This window comes from Galeopterus variegatus, unplaced genomic scaffold (genome assembly GCF_000696425.1).
Source record: "Galeopterus variegatus unplaced genomic scaffold, G_variegatus-3.0.2 Scaffold606, whole genome shotgun sequence".
Classification (NCBI taxonomy): domain Eukaryota; kingdom Metazoa; phylum Chordata; class Mammalia; order Dermoptera; family Cynocephalidae; genus Galeopterus; species Galeopterus variegatus.
The window spans coordinates 45,563-63,639 of record NW_007726717.1 but is presented as its reverse complement, the minus strand read 5'-3'; the positions used below and the strand labels follow the sequence as shown (position 1 = coordinate 63,639).

At 36.2% G+C, this 18,077-nt stretch overlaps 1 protein-coding gene across 1 annotated transcript in view; it reads left to right on the top strand.

The window, feature by feature from the left end:
* The window catches only part of PLCL1 (phospholipase C-like 1), a 70,571-nt gene extending 63,235 nt beyond the window's left edge, over nucleotides 1–7,336 (top strand). Inside the window, exon 5 of the mRNA XM_008570476.1 lies at nucleotides 5,743–7,336. Coding sequence (XP_008568698.1) covers nucleotides 5,743–5,925 — 183 coding nt within the window. The 3' untranslated portion in view covers nucleotides 5,926–7,336. The remainder of the gene's footprint in view (nucleotides 1–5,742) is intronic.
* The last annotated feature ends 10,741 nt before the right edge of the window (nucleotides 7,337–18,077 follow it).

Sequence of the window (18,077 nt, the reverse complement as noted above, 5' to 3'; positions counted from 1 at the left end):
ATATTTGGTTGCCAAGGTGCTGAAAAATAATAAATCTGAGTGTTGATAACCCAACATAATGGAAATTTCCTTTTTTAATTAAAAAAATTAATTTTTGTGCAGTTAAGGTATTTTATACATTATCTCCTAATGTATAACAACTTTGTGCCCTGACACTCTTGTTTTTTTTTTTTTTTTTTCCTTTTTTGTCTTTTTTTGTGACCGGCAACGGATCACAACCCTCAGTGTCATGCCCGTACCGGACCGGGACCGGCAACAGGATCGCAACCCTCGGTGTTGCGTCCGCACCTCGCTCAGCCAGTGAGCGGCCGGTCTGTATGTGGGATCCGAACCCTCGGCGGGAGCTCCGCCGCGCTCCCAAGCGGCGCACTGTAGCAGTGCGCCACCGGGCCGGCCCCTGACACTCTTGTTAACATCTTTTATACATTCCCTACACATCTAGGCTTTCATTCTAGAGAGCAAGAATAGTTTTAATCAATATTCCAGACTCAGCAACATACCGGAGTGTAACATGAAGAGAAATACATCTGTTGTGACATCGAGATATTTTTGATTTACTGTTTTAATTTCTCAAATGGGAGGCATTATAACAGTTGTTTCCACTTCTTTGTAGTGAAGCATTTAACCTCTTTAAATGATACAGAGGTTCCCCCAAAGTGTGGCCTTTTAACTAGTAAGATGGCGCTTGTACATAGCCCACCACAGTATGGTTCACCAAATGGCAGCTGGAGCAAATGAAGAGTGGCTTTTCCCACCATAGTATCTATGGCTGGCTTTTGCTGCAGATTATCTGTGAGTGATTCTAGCTGTGGGTGTGGACTGTCCCATGGGAAGAATCATGCTATTGAGTGTGTGCTCAAAGTCACCCCCAGGAGTCGGTCTGTGGAGACAGAGCTGCATTTGTTTATGTGTGTAGTTGTGTCTATGTGAGGGTCTTTCCATTCCCAGAGTCCCAATTAGCTGCTATAAATATTTATGGTGTGCTCTGAGACAACCCACGCATTTCCTTCGCATGTGACGAGGACACTAGCTATGACGTTCTCCTGCTCTTTCATGCATTAGTATCACAGGGGATAGTACAGTTCATGGGAAAAATGGGTGTGAAGGAGCCATGGATGTCTTTTATGAGTTACCCTGCCAGACTGTAGCCAAAACTATTTTCAAACAGTGGGGGTAAGGGGAGCGTAGTTGTTGGTAAGAACAGGAATAACAAAAATCCTAAATGTCTTTTGATAGATTATAAAATACATAACTAATAAATAATTTACATTTAGAATTCTAACCTCTTTTATAGTTATAATATAATGAGATAATATGTGCAAATTGGTTTATGCTTAATATATTAAGTGTTCAGGAAATATTTGCTGGTGTTTAGTGTTGTGGTAGTATTTTATTGTTAGTAATAAATTTATTAGTAGTAATCTAAATTATGGTGATATGGTACAGCATCCTGATTTATAATCTAAATTGCATCAGGTATTTCCTGATTTCTGGATAATGTACTTTAATTGCAACTTCATGCAGTTTGAAGGATTTGGTAAGGAATGCTAATGTTTGATTTTTAAATATTCATTAATCATTGCAAATTTTTTTTTTTTTTTTGTTCCTTTTTGTCTTTTTTACTGACCAGTAATGGGATCGCAACCCTCGGTGTCGCGCCCGTACCAGGGACCGGCAACGGAATTGCAACCCTCGGTGTTGCGCCCGCACTGTGCTCAGCCAGTGAACGGGAACCGGTCTCCACATGGGATCCGAACCCTCGGCGGGAGCGCCGCTGCACTCCCAAGCGGCGCACTCTCCAGTGCACCACTGGTCCGGCCCGCAAATTTTTGAATTCACAATTTCTGTAATGAGCTCTCTGTGGCATTCCATGATTCCAAGAGTTACTTTCTAAATGTGTTGTGATTGCCATGGAATCTTACATTCAGAAAGCAAATAACAATGGTGACTGACTGGTGGCCACTGCTCTTGGGGCTTCTGTTAGTCCTGTTTTTCCAAAAGCTTTGGTCTGCCTGAGATTCTCCCTGTTACCCTTACTTCCCTTTGGGTTATAGCAGTCTTTTTCTTTCTTTCTTTTTTTTTTCTTTCTTAAGCATCCCTAGTACCAGAGGAAAGTACGAATTCCCATGGGATTCCTAGCATAGAAATGCTGGCAGCAGCTTGACATTTCTTTCAAGTTGAGCGTTCAGTGGTTAAATTGTACATTAATTTTGCACCCTACACCATAACAATCCCAGATTTATTTTAGTACACAAGAGGTGTTTTAATTTATATACCAACAAGTAAAATGAATTCTCCTGGGCTTCTCTCCTTACTTCTCCTTCTCTCCAAGATCTCTGTTTGAGGAAATAGTATTAAAGCATATTCTTAAGAATGACCTGTTTGAATACTCCTTGAATATATACTACACACTAATATGTTTAAATGGCTTAGCTGATCTGAGTATCTAATACATCTTGGAGGAAATGATATATAGGATAGAGATGGTTGGAGGGAGGATATCTGGTGTAAGCTGGCTAATGAGGACTACTTTGTGGGTGCTTGTGACAGAGTAGAGAGAGAGACAGAGAGAGGTTACTAGATGGTTAGGGTAAATTGCTGCACAGAAAATGGGAAAAAGCACTAAAAGGGAATGACAGGATGGGGGTTGTTATCAACTTCACCTCCTCTACAATTTTGCCTAGAAGGAGTCTTTTCTGTTTTTGTACCATCATTGGGAGGACCCAAAGAAGAGAGACAGTATGTGATTCCTTGAACCACAGAACAGAAAGATAACACCTATTTCTTCTTCTTAAACAAATAGAAAACAACACTTGAATGTTTCAGCGTACATTCTTCATAACGTAGATTTTCATTTTTGTTTCCTTTATTAGTTAATAGTTTAACTTTTATCTATTTTTTTCTGCCTCTGTGGTACAGCCAGCATGTGTTGTTTCCTGGGTTATCAGGAGATGATGTAGTCATGTTCTTGTGCACTGGCACAAACTGTTTTCTGCAATTGGCCATTGTTTTCTAGAGAGACTGACTTCTATTTACCAGAACTGGCACAGTCTGGCATTTAGGCTTGGATGACACCTCTCAGAACTAATGAGATGATGTTCTGGCTGATTAGAATGCATTTTATAACCTGCTAAAGGAAAAGGGGATGTGAGAGCATTATGCATTAGTAGTATCAAACTTGATATTTTTGTGTATTTCACAGTTTTCTTGCAATTAGGGAAGATGCCAGTTTTGCTTTGTTTATGCCTTTAAAATGCATGATGAAAATCTCAAAACTAAACAAAAAAGGAACACTTAAAAGTAATACTCTGAAAATAAAAGTGGGTATAATCTCATTATCATTAGTTTGTTTTTAAAGGAATCTTTCCATTTGTAAAAACAGTAGCAATTCATATATCTCTGTAAAACAGACTCTTGTGGATGCATTTTAAATAATTTAGTCAAATTTATATTAAAATACACATAGTACCAAGGTATTTATTATAGTAGTAGGCAATGTTTACCTTATAGCATTGTGATTCATATGCTTGAGATTGTCTAAATCATAAACAGCTTTTCCACATGTTTTCTTTAACCTTAGAACTGTGAAGAAGGCTGAAGGATATTTTAATCATTTTTACAAAGGAGAAGATGGCCCAGGGAGAAATTAGTGGAAGATTTTTGTCCCTGCCAGTGTATTTTTGTGGTAACCTATGTTCCTGATTCTAGATCTCTTCTATAATTTCTGTCAGGCTGTGTCACATGGGCAATGCTTTTCTTTTCTTTTCTTTTTTTGTTTCCATGGGTAACAATGAATAGGAGGCTTTAATATGCTTTGTAGAGGGTATGTGATTTGCCTTTAACAGATGTAGTATCATGTAGTGGTTAAGACCACAGACTCTGGAGCCAACTGCTGGACTCTAAAGCTCAGTTTCCTCGCTTAGCAGCTGCATGACTTTGGGAAAGGTGATCTCTCTAGGCCTTAGTTTTTTCATTGATAAATTGAGAATAATAAAAGTATCTTGATCTGATAGGGATGTTGTGACAATTGAAGGAATGAACATGTATAAAGCACAAAGAAGAGTGCCTACACAGACTAAGCACTTCATACATTGCATGATTATTATTAACTTAAGAATTGCATTTTTCAAAGTGGGCGTAACTTCACTTTTCAATATCCAGAGGGGACTCGTTTATCATGTTTATACTCTTAAGAACAGACTCCCCCAATTCTGTTGATACAATGAATATTTTTCCCTTAGAAAATACATCTCTCACAGAGTCTTTAGTCTCTAATCTCTAGTCTTTGGCATTAGACTAGATTATAAACATGGTGTGTGGAATAGAACATTGAACCCAGAGGCCGAAGACCTGAACTTTAGTCCCAGCTCAGTCATTAATCAGCTTGGGCCAGTCATTTGAACTCATCAGGCTCAGCTTCATTTCCCCTCAGGAGAAGGCTAAACTATACAACCTCCAAGTCGATTACCAAGATCCCACTCCATCATTGAGGTAATTGAGGGGAAATTCACTTTAACACAAACATTAGGCAAAGCCCAACTATTCATCCCATATAGTTAAAGACTGTTATTAGAAAGATTTAGCTATTATACGTAGGATAGAATTGGTAAGTACCTTACAGATTTTGAAGGATGAAATAGTCCAAGGCATTTTTTAATACAGGTTTTCTTATATACCCTAAGGAAAAAACATTCACCACATTAAAGAGACAATGGTGCATTATGGAATTCCTTGCATGAAATAGGTAAATTATCTTGTCTCTGAGCCTTTACTTTGTAGAAGAATGCTCCAGCAGTCAGCGTAACACCCACATCCTTCCATCTTGTCCTTCATTTTCAGGCTCAAACTCTCAGGCACTGCCAGGAGAACAGAGAGGAGCGAGAAAGCAGTTACTTCCTCTTTTGTCTGTACACTATAGAAACATGTTCCTGCTTCCCCACAATTAGTCCTCCAGCCCCTGGGCCAGTATCAGTGTATACACACTTGATCATTGTAACAATGAACTAAAATAAATCAAAATAGCAGGAAAAGGTCTTTCTCAGGCACTGATGTAAATGACAGCTAACATGTTCCTGGGATTCTGTTTACTTTTTATTTTGATTGATATATTGAGTCCCTGGAGACTTTTCCTCCATTAGCCAAATGGAAACATTGTACTCAGGATAATGGAAAAGACAAAAGAAATTTGGGTAGCTAATAATTTAACAACAGACAGATTACAAAGATAACCCAATGTATTAAAAACCAGCTCACCAAGCATAGGGGTGTGTGATTTACTTTACAGAAGATGCTTTACTTGGCAAACTTTTATACACAGAGGGGCTGATTTTATTTTCAGTTCTTTAAGGAAGAGCTTCTTTCCTTGTTTTCTCCCAAGCCTAGGAATGCTGGTCTGGGTGGGGTAGGAATTACAGCAGCATGCAAAGTCTAAGACTATGATGATGGAAGGGTTGACTGTCTTCAGTACATAGAGAGAAGGGTTTCCTACTACAGGAATCTCAAGGGACTGCCAACAACCATGTAGCCAGTTGCTTATGCTCAGTTTGAGGTCCTTGGCTTTAAAGATTAAAGTCCCTCAATAGTGCTAGAAAAGAACCTTGGGTTAAATCCTGGAAAAGTGAGTTCGTGGCTATGGGTCTGTTCCGTCATTTAGTAATAGCATTAAAGATATAAAGCCATGTCACTTAGCATGTGCCTGGCCTATAACTTTCTTTTTTGTTGTCTATTTCTACCTGTTTATAGGGCCAAGGAGATCTGTTGAAGAATGCCAAGAATGAAGCTATAGAAAACATGAAGCAGATCCAGCTGGCATGCTTGTCTTGTGGACTGAGCAAAGCCCCCAGCAGCGCTGCTGAGGCCAAGAGCAAGCGCAGCCTGGAAGCCATAGAGGAGAAGGAAAGCGGCGAGGAGAATGGGAAGCTGTGACGCTGCCTATACTTTCAGGGAGCTTTCTTGTCAAGGATTCTGGTTTCTCATTCTTGTTTTCTTTCTTTAAGTTCACGAAAAGATGCCCACTATTGGGTGTTGAACATAAACAGATATTTTCACAATGTCAGTATTTTAATGTAATTTATCTAAGTTAAAACCTCTAGTAGCAGTGTTTTAAATTCTGAGATGTGTGTACACACCCATGTGTGGATGCCTGTGAAAGTGTGTGTGTGTGTCTGAGAGAGAGAGAGAGAGAGAGAAATACTGTGCAAATCTATTTTGTGTTGCATTATTCATTTAGTAAGTTATTCCTTTATCATTTTTGGACAAATGTGTTCATCTGAAGTTCTAAAGAGCACTTACTGTAACCTGTTGCTGTGTTTAATTTTACTTCTTTGCCTTTGTCATTTAATTTACAGGTTTTAGCATACTTTATTATTGAAGGAAGCCAAATTTATCAAAGCATAGACATTTTGATAGATTAAATATAGATTAGAAAAGTTTCTAAGAATCACAGTAGAAATTAAAGTGAATGAAAAATTAAACAAATTATTAGAATTTCGAGAAACATCAGCAAAGTCATTTTTAGGTAAACAATCTCTTTGAAATATTTATTAAATTCAATTAATTCTTAGAAAGTTTTTTGTAGTTGTTTACTAATCATATGATTTCAGTAGAAAAGCTAATCATAAGTGAATTTATACCCACCTATGTGATACACTGAAACACACCGAAAGTTCTGTTGTAATTAGGATTTTGATGTGACAATAATATTCAGTTATGGAATTTCAAGATTTGTAGAAAGGTCTCATTCTTTCAAACTGGGAGTCTAGCATTCATTTTCTATAACAGACATGGGCAGCTAAGAGGTCTTGGCTTTGGATTTTAAATTTAGAGTATTAAATTTAGACTTAAAGACAGTATTCAATACCATACCATCACATCGAGCTAATATAAATTCTGTGGGTCAGATAACATCTTCATGATGGTTTAAGAACTAACTGATTACAAATCATCTATGATATAATTTTAACACATATCGAGATATACACACACAAAAAGAAGCAAATCACTAATTAAGGAAAACTTATAATTGCATTTAGATCATTTTTACCCTGATGTCTTCATAAAGTACTTGAGTATAATGTTTGTTACCTCCAACAGAACTAAACGTTCTACAGTTATGAAAGAATATATTTATTTAAAACATTGCTTTTATTTTGAAAAGCTTCTTAATTAATTTGATTAACAAATTTGCCAATTTGGGGGAACCTAGAGAAGATAATTGTTAAAATTTTGCAAATATAACGATCTTCTATAGCTACTGTGTTAAGTTATTTCTGACTTCTTAACACTATTATGTTCATGTTGCACATTACCGAAAGAGTAAAGCTATGAAAAAACACTATTATTGTTCTCTTTTATTGTGAAGTAATTGAAAAGAAAAGGTAATGGAAATGGTTTATTATATCAAAAATATCTTAAAGGTTATGCTATTTCTGTGGATCATTTATGATGAAATTACTCCGTGGGTTTAAAACTGGGCTCTTGGGGAAGAGGTACCTGAATTCATCTTAAGGCAAGTTTCCAATGGTACTACAATGACCTGAAAAAATTTCTTGACCCTCCATTATACTTAATCTGCTGGTAAAAGAAATAGCTCTCTTATGATGAAAAAAAGGTGGTATAGACAGAAACAGAACCCACATTATATTAGCCAATTTGTTGATTTTGCTTGGGACCTCTTCACCTCCTTAAATTCCACTTGGATAAATCCACACCTCTACTGGTGAGGTGGAGCGGTAGTGGTAGGAGAAGATAAAGAGTGGCAAACTCTCAAGCAGGATTTATACATTTCATTACTTTAGGGTCAAATCCAACCTTTGGAAGTAGCTTCCCTAGTTTATTCCATTTGTCCCAGAGCTTCACTCACACTTAGGTCCTATCCAGATATTCCTGAGAATGTGATATGGATTCCCCTCATCTGATGCTGCTTCTGACAGTGGGTTCACATCCATTCTCTGCTCTATTCCATTGGGTATCTTTGCCAAATAGGGAGTGAGATGTGGAGCAGGGGGAGCTTTAGATTCTGCGAGAAGAGGAGTTGCAAGGAAAAAGGCACCTAGGGTGGTCTTGCCTCTGGACAGAACAGCCAGAACACACCCTCCTGTTTATTATGGCTCCACTACGTCATTACATTCGACGAGTGTCTGTCTCCTTTCTAGACTTGAACTGCGGTAGAAAAAGCCCTCTTTTGGTGACGCTAGGAAGGTAGTGTTTTAGATATTTATTCTTTTTTTATTTATTCATTTTTACATCACTGAGGGGATTTGAGGCAGAGATGGCAGATATTATCACTGACATTTTACAGGTGAGAAAGCCTAAGGCCACTGAGGTAGTAAATGGAAGATAAACAAGAATATTCATTTAGTGATTTTGATTTTAAATTTATTCTCAAAATTTTAAACCAGACTATTGACTTTTTCCTTTATCACCACAAATAAAAAGACCTATATCATTTTATTCCTGAAAATAAAATATTAATGATCAATATAAAAATAGAGAAATATATAAAAAAGAAAATAAAAATCACTCACTACTAACATATTGACTTATATCCCTTCAGACACTCTGTAGAGTTCATACATATATATCAGTATGCTTCCATTTTTGACAAAAATGAGATCATATTATATAAACCTTTGAAACAAGAATTTTAAAACTTTAACAATAGAACATGGACATCTTTTTATGTAAATAGATATGTGTACACATTGGAGTATCCAACCTTGAACTGAATCTAGTTCAGAAGTGATGTGTTTTACTTGGTCACTGAATCCTTTTCAAAAATGTTCAAGCAATAGACAACTTCTGAAAATCAGGAATTTTTACATAAAATTCAATTTTCTGCTTCTTGTAAAATATTGGATATTCTGACAACACAAGACACTGCCCCTCCCCATCTCACCACCACCACAAACATGCTTCTTATCTGGTATCAGTTAACTGGAGCTGTCTTCTCCAAAAGGGACATGTGCTGTCCAGTTTACCAAAGAACTTCTTCACTCATTTATGTTACATCCGGCCCCTGTGGACATCTAGGTGGTGATCCACGATTCAAATAATCATTTGTAATAATTACATAGTGTCATTATGTGACATCATAATATATTTAACCAGTCCTTAATTGTTAGAATTTTTTTTCTCTTAATTTCTTGTTATGTAATGGCAGTGATAAAATCCATTTTTAGAAAGTTGTTCAACTTTCTCTTTAGTATAAATTTCTAGAAGTAGAACTGTTGGATCAAAGGATAATAGGTGTTTAAGAGATTTTGAGATACATTGCCAAATATTCTCTGTAAAATGTGTCCAATATAAATTCCCACAAGGAGCTCATGAGAATGCTCAAATCTTTGCTAATAATAAATTTATTTTTTCTTATTTTCATCTTTGCCAATCTACTAGGTTAAAAAGTCTTATTTATTTTTATATTTAACGTCTAGTAGAATTGGCCACATATTAATGTTTTCATTAACTGTAAATAATCTCATCAAAATTAAAAACTTTTGTACTCTAAAGACACCATCAAGAAAGTGAAAAGACAACCTACAGAATAGGCTTGCAATTCATATATATGATGAGAGACTGGCATTCACAACATATAAAAAACTATTACAACTCAATTAAAACTGAACCCAATTTTTTAAAATGGACAAAGTATCCGAATAGACTTTTCTTCAGAGAACATATGTAAATGGAAGTAAGCACATGAAAAGATGCTCAACATCAATGACCACTTGGAAAATGCAAACCAAAGCCACAGTGAGATATGACTTTATATCAACTAGGTTGCCTGTAATAAAAGAGACGGTTAATAACAAATGTTAGTGAGAATGTGGAGAAATTCGAATCATTCTTCCCTGCTGGTGGGAATGTAAAATGGCATAGCTGCTTTGAAAAACAGCTTGGTACTTCCTCAAAAGGTTAAACAGAGTTATCACATGACCCAGCAATTTCACTCCTATGGTTATACCCAAGAGAAATAAAAGCATATGTTCACAAAACTTGTACACTAATGTTTACAACAGCATTATTAATAATACCAAAAAAGTAGAAACAAGTCAAATGTCCATCAACTGATGAAAGGATAAACAAAAATTTTATATCCATACAGTGGATTATTTAACAATAGAAATGAATCACTGATACATGCTACAATATGAATGGACCTTGAAAACATTATGCTAAATGAAGGAAGTGAGGCACAAAGGCTACATATTGTACGATTTCATTTATATGAAATGTCCAGAATAGACAAAATAGGCAAATTCCTAGAGACAGAAAGTAGACTAATTGTTGCCAGGGGCTGGGAGAAAGGCGAATAGAGAGTGACTGCTAATGAGTGTGAATTTTCTTTTTGAAGAGATGAAAATGTTCTGAAATTAGATAATGGTGATGGTTTTACAACTTCATGAATGTACTAAAAGCAATTAAATTATACACTTTACAAGGGTGAATTTTATCATATGTAAATTATATCTTGGTAAAAGAGTTATAAAAAAGAAACATGTAAAGATAAAAGAGAATTTACATAATGAATAGAGCATCTCTGAACAGTGAAATAACTTCAAGAAGTCTAATATGCCATTGGAGAGAAGAGGGGGAAAGAAAAATATTTGAAGAAATAGTGGCTGAAAAAATTCTCATTCATTGTGAAAACTATGAGCCCATGGATTTAAAAAAAACTCAAAAAATCCCAAGGACAAGAAACATGAGGAAAATAATCAAGGCATGTCATTGTTAAATTGTTCAAAAGTAGTGGTAATGAGACAACCTGAGAAGGAAGCAGCCGGTGAAGAAAGACGTTATGTACAGAGAAAATAAGAAAGACAGCAGATTTCTTATTGTAAACCAGGCAAGGGAGATGGCAGTGCAGTAAGTTCTTTAAAGCACTGAAGAGATGGCAGTGCAGTAAGTTCTTTAAAGTACTGAAAGAGAAGCAACAACTATAATCCTAGACTTCTAGACCCAGTGAAAGTACAATTCAAAAATTAGGGTCATACAAAAAATTTCAAAAGCTGAATTCATCACCAGTCAGTAGACCTGCACTACAAGAGACGTTAAAGGATAGAAATCCTTCAGGCTAAAGGAAAATGATGCCAGATGAAAATATGGGTCTATACAAAGGGATGAAGAGCACTAGAAATAGTAACCTCAGGGGGAAATATGTAAAAAAATGTTATCACTTAAATCTCTTAAGACAGTTGACTGTTTAAACAAGAACGACACGGTAATGTGGAATTTGTAACATATATGAAAAGAAAATGTATGGTAAGAATAGCACCAAGTTGGAAGGAGAAAAAGGCCTTCACCATATGAGAAGTATCACTTGATGGTAGATTGTAGTAAGTTAGAGTGAACTCTAAACTCTGAATCAATTACTGAAAAAACAAAGCAAAGAGTAATAACTAATAAGCCAATATTTGATTAATCAAAAAGGCAAAAACAGAAAAAAAGGGAAAAAGAACGTGGTAAAATAAAAAATAGCAAGTTGACTTTCTTAAAAATATAACCCTGTCAATATTCACATTAAATATAAACTATAAATACTGCAATTAAAAGGCAAAAGTTGTCAGATTAGGTAAAACAAAAAAGACCAAACAATATGCTGCTTACAAGAAGCACGCTTCAAATATAAGGACATAAATAGGTTAAAAGTAAAAGAGTGGGAAAAGATATACCATGTTAACACAAATCAAAAGAAAGTTGCAGTGGCTGTATTAATACCAGATGAAATAGATTTCACGGCAATAAATATTACCAGGGATAAAGAAGGGTTTTTCATAATGATTAAGAGGTCAATTCATCAAGAAGATGTAATAATCTTAAACATATATTCAAGTAATATTAGAGCATCAAAATACATGAAGCAAAAATTGATAGAATTATCAGGAGCAATACACGACTACATGAGCATAAAGTTTTTAATACCCTTTTCTGTATAACTGATAGAAAAACTAGACAGAAAATCATTAAGAATATAGAAGATTTAATTAATATGATTTAACCACCTTGACATAATTGACATTTGTAGAATACTCCACTCAACAAGAGCAAAATACACATTTTTTTTTCAAGTGCACATAGAACAATTACCAGGATAGACCATATTCTGGATCATAAAACAAGTCTCAAATTTAAAATGATTAAAGTTATACAAAGCATGTTCTCTGACCACAAAGGAATTAAATTAGAGATAAATTACAGAAAGGCCTTTAAAAAATCTGTAATATTTGAAAACTAAATAACTCACCTCTAACTAGTGAATTAAAGAAGAAATCAAAAAGGAAATAAGAAATTATTTTGAACATAAGTGTCAAAAACCTCAAAATTTATGAAATAATGCTAAAGCCATATGAGGAAATTTATAGCAGTTAACCCCTGTAGTAGAAAAGAAGAAATTTCTCAGACTTTAGTTTTCACATTAAGAAACCAGAAAAAGAAGAGAAAATTAAATTTAAAGTAGAAAAAAAGGAAAAAATAAAGATCAGAGCAGAAACTGATGAAATAGGAAACAGGAAAACAATGGGTAAAATCAATAAAACTAAAAGTAGGTTCTTTGGGAAGATCAATAAAGTTAATAAAGTAGTCAAACAGATAAGGTAAAAAAGAAAAGACACAAATTACCAATATCAAGAGTGAGAAAGGGACGTCAATACAGATTTTAAGGATATTAAAAGGATTATAAGGGAACATTATGAAAACGTTATGCCTATAAATTCTACAACTTCAGTGAAATGGGCAAACTCCTTGAAAGAAAAGACACAAATTGCCAAATCTCAAAATAAGTATAAGTAGAAGAAGTCAAAAAGTACATACTGTATGTTCAATAATATAAATTTTGGAAATGTGAACGAATGAATGGTGACAGAAAGTAGATCAGTGGTTGCCTAGGGACAGTGTGGAACAGGGATGGGGAGGTCACAAAGCAGCACACGGACACTTTGGGGATGACGTGTGTGTTCTTCATCTTGGTTGTGGTGATGGTTGCATTTGTTACACACAGGTCTGAACTTCGATTGTATACTTTAAATATGCAGTTTATTGTATGGAATTATACCTCAATAAAGCTTAAAATACACAGCAGTGTCTTTAAGTTAATAACAATTTCAAGGCAGCTTTATTTATTTATTTTTTTCATTTATAAGTCAACTTTTCCCCTGCTTATGTGTTTGCAGCTTTTTTTCCATTTGATGTTCAAGATTTTGCCTCTGTATGTCTTTGGATGGTTCATTTTTCATTTTATCTGGGGAAATGGTGAATTTGTAGAGTTTTTTCTTCAGTGTATAAGAGCTTTCTTTTTTGTATTTGTACATTTTCCAGTGTGTGTGTGTTTAGAGACGTGTTTGCTTTTCTTATAGCTGCATTGGATTCTTTAGGAACAGCAGTTGGCCATACCATCCTCCTGTCCTTTCCCTCATTTTTTCTGTAATCATTATTTTTCTGCACTTTTCTTTGTATCTTGGGAGGTTTTCTTGTACCTTTTCTTTACAATAAAAATTCAATTTTATACTTTATTAATTTTGCTTTTTAATATTGATCACATTTTTCATTTCAAAGATTTTCTACTTTATCTCATCCAGCTCTGTATTTTTTCCTTATTATCTATTCATCTTCTACAGATCAATTAAGCAATTTTCCTATGGTCACATGTTGGAGTACATGAGAATACTTCAAAAAGTTCATAGAAAAATAGAATTGAAAGATAACATGAATCTTCCCATGAGCTTTTTGAAGACCCCCTTCTATGTATATATACACATGAGGTATATAGATAAATATGTAGAAATATATACTTATATGAATATATATAGTTTGTTCATTTGTTGTCTGTGGTTTGGTAGATGTGATGCTGCTGTACTGAATTTTAGTGTCTGCATTTGTCTGTTTCCAAACGTGCCACATAAAAATCATCTCTTCATAAAATATCCCATACACATGTTCAGATTTTAGGATTGCCAAACAAACAAACATACAGCTCTAGCACATTGCTTAAAAGGCCTTTTGTCTGTCCTTTATTTATGTAACCGCAAATTTCAGCATTTCTCAACACGGAATTCACAATCACTTCGTGGTTAAAACAAACCATTGACATAAAAAAGGATAACAATAGCTTTTATATGAATATTGTACACCACGTCTTATCTTTAAAGAAAGTAATGAGACACAGCTGAATGGAAAAAAAAATGTTATTCAGATAAAATCTCAAGGGCATTGTATCTGTTTAATGATTAGAAGTTTAGCTCAGTAGCTAATATTAATGTCCTATATTCTTCAAGTTCTCTTTATCTGTTTTACTTAGAAGATACAGCTGCTACTAGTCAGCACACAGAAGTAAGCTGACCTTACAAACCGGAGAGTGCAGATTTTAGATTTTCTGCATGGTGTATTCATCAGTGTATTACTCAGGGTTCTCCAGAGAGACAGAACCAATAGGATATGTGTATAAATATATGAGGGAAGACTTAGGGGAATTGGCTCACGTGACTGTGAAGGCTGAGGAGTCCCAAGATAGGCCACCTGCAAACTGGATGCCGGTAGCATGGCTCAGTCCAAGTCTGGAGGCCTCAGAACCAGGGAAGCTGGTGGTGCCATTGGTGTAAGTCCTGGAATCCCAAAACTGAAGAGTCTTGAGCTCTGATGTCCGTGGACAGGAAAGAAGAGTGTACAGAAGCTCCAGAGATAGAGAATGATTTGCCTTTTCCCTCCATTTTGGTTCTCTCCAGACCTCCAATGGATTGGATGGTTCCTGCCCATACTGAGGGTGGATCTTTCCCTCTCGGTCAGAGCCCACTTTGGACCCCATTCTAATCTCTTCTGGAAACACTCCCATGGACACCCCTAAAAAGCTTTACAGGTTTCTTGGTATTCCTTAATCTATTGAGGAAGACACCTAGAATTAACCATCACAATCAGTATATTAATACTTAGGATACCATGGATTCTGATTTTTTCTTCATAAAATACAATCCTGCCAGGCATGTGGGGCCAGAAGAATATATAAATCATAGCACTTAGATAAGAAGGCCTGAATAATATATTAGATTTGCCATAGTCCAAGCTCCTTGTTGTGTTTGTGTCAAGTTTCAGTGGATGGTACCGATTAAGGCTTTATTCTTTTCAGTTGACCAGCAGGGGGACACCTGATAGACCGTCCAGGTTTGCAATTGCAGTAGCTCCTCCTGAGATGCTTCTCTCTCTCTTCATGGCCATCTTCCTGTTGCTGCCCACCACACTCCAGATAGTTTTCTTTGTTTCCATGATCTGTTCATTAATTCTCTCTTGTGCTCAGATTTTCAATGAACCTTTCAAGGAAGAGGAATACCATGCCTTCTGGAAAAATTTTAAAAATCTCACTCATAGGCCACCATACAAAGATAAGTCAATTACTACTCTGAGTTTGTTCCTCCACCAAGTCAAAGTCACCATTGCCCTTGCCCCATTCTCATTAGACGTAGACTCCTGTGTATCATTCCCACCTCTCACTTCTGTTCTAGGGGCCAGATGTTCCATGGCAGACCACCCTTCAGTGTGAGAACAAAGGGCTTCTCTTGGGAGCTGTGTGTTGCAGCAGTTACCAAATTAGGAGTTTTCTCTTTTTATTTTTTGGTTGAGATATCTCAATGGATTTCTTTACTATCAATTAATTTCTCTGTGCCATCAGTTCAACTTAGTTGTGAGGAGGAATGCAACATGACAATTTAAGGAATTGTAATTCTGCTGTTTAAAAAAATCAAATTGTCAGAGAATATGCTTTTAAAATTGTTTTATAAATTTCGGAGTAAGAAAATACTCATTAAGTCTGTTTTTGAATAGTTTCTAAATAATCATGAAAAAATATATTCCACAAGTAGAAATAAAGCTACGTGGGTTTTTACTTCATTTTTCATTCAGTGATGAATAGATTGTGTTCTTTCCTCAAGTATGTGCAAGGCAATATCTCTTTGTTGCAATTTGCAAAATAATGCTTTATTTCTTAAGTCATAAACACGCCTGCAGTATTCTCTGCCATTATAATAGGAGAGGTTTAAAGTCGAATGATCATGTAAAAAAGTCTTGATTTCTCAACCTCCACGTCACCCTTACCACCTGTTCTCCCCCCAGCCTTCTACCTCCTACTAAACAGCATCGCTGTCATTGCCGTCGCAGGAGCTCAGGCCAAAATCCTAGGAGGCCTTCTCCACTTCCGGCTTCCTCTCACACTCCCACATCCAATCCATAACCAACTCCCATTAGCATCTCCTCCCAAACATATCTGGAATCATCAAGCTTCTTTCCATTTCTAATTCTATCACCTACCACCTACCATTGTCTTGCCATGATTATTGAAATAGCTTCCAGCTAAATAACCTTTAATCTGTTTTTCTCCACAGTAGTCAGAAGGAATGAAAAAAAATGTACATATATATATATATCTATATCTACTACCTATATATGTATGTGTATATTTGTGTTATGCTCTGACTTAAAATCTGCAAATGGCTTGTGACTGCACTTAAAAACCAAATTCCCAGGCAGGATCCCTAGTGACCTACAAGTTCTAGTCCCTGCCTACTCTCTGATCTTATCTTCTGCTGGCCCCTAGGCCACTATGTTCTAACCCCAAACCCACCACGCTTATTCCTGCCTCTGCCCTGGATCTTTTCTAGTGACTGGTTTCTTCATGTAGTTCTGGTCTCAAATGTCATCTTTTCAGAAAGACCTTCCCTGACCACACAGTGTGAAGAGTGTCCCCCAATATCTCTCCAGCTCACTCTTTTATTTCTTTGGAGCATTGTATTTATCAGCTTCCTTATCGTCAGTCTTCTGCAAGTAAAATACTAACACTATGAGAGCAGAGACCTCACCTGTCTCATTCACCTCCCTATCCTTGGCTTCTGGCACAGTGCCTGGCACATAGGAAATGCCCTGTAAATATCTGTTTCATGAATGTCATAAAGCATCTGACAGAACGTAATAAATTAGCTAATAGAAGTTGCATAGGGAAGATCACATACACTTTGTTTCAGGAAAATCTTTGGCTTTTACTAAAGGATTTACTCTGGGATTCCTTGATCTCCACTGAGATGTTTTTCCAGGTCTAAGAGTTCTACATTTAAAAACCGAACACATTCTCCTCCAAAATGTGTGTGGGTCTCATGTAATCAGTTGAAGGCCTGAATAGGACAAAAAGCCTGACCCTTCCCTGAATAAGAGAGAATTCTTCCTGCCTGATTGCCTTCAAAATGGAATATCAGCTTTTTTCTTGCTTTTAGACTCAACCTGAAAATCAGCTCTTCCTGGATCTCTAAACTTCTGGCCTTTGGACTGGGTCGCCTGAGTCTCCAGTTTGCCAATTCACCCTGCAGATCTTGGAACTTGCCAGCCTCAGTAATAGTCTGAGCCAATTCCTCATAATAAACCACACACACACACACACACACACACACACACACACACACACACACACACACACACACACACACACACGAGGGTACTTCAAAAACTTCATGGAAAAATTGAATTGAAAGATAATACAAATCTTTCCAAGTACCTTTGTGCATATGTGTGTATCTATATGTGTGTGTGTCTCCAGTTAGTTTTGTTTCTCTGAAAACCTTGACTGTACAAACCCAAATGTCCATCAACTGATAAGAAAATGTGGACTAACCATAGACAGGAATTGATTTAAGCATAAAAAGGAATGAAGCGTGGATACATGCTACAACATGGATGAACCTTGAAAACATTATTCTAAGTGAAAGGAGCTAGATACAAAAGGCCACATAGTGCACCATCCCCTTATACAAATGTCTAGAGTAGGCAAAACTGCAAAGATAGAAGGAGATTAGTTGTTGCTCGGGGCTAGGGTGGGGGAGGGAATGAGAAGTGATTGCTGGTGGGTACAGAGTTTCTTCTTGGGAGATGAAAATGTTCTAAAATTAGCTGGAGGTGGAGATTGCACAATTTTGTGAATATACTAAAAACTACTCAATTGTATACTTTAAAAGGTGAAATTTCATGTATGTGGATAGTATCTCAATAAAAAGAATATAGAGTTTTGTGTATGTTCAAATGGCGAGGGGGGATCTGGAGAAGAAGGAAAGGAT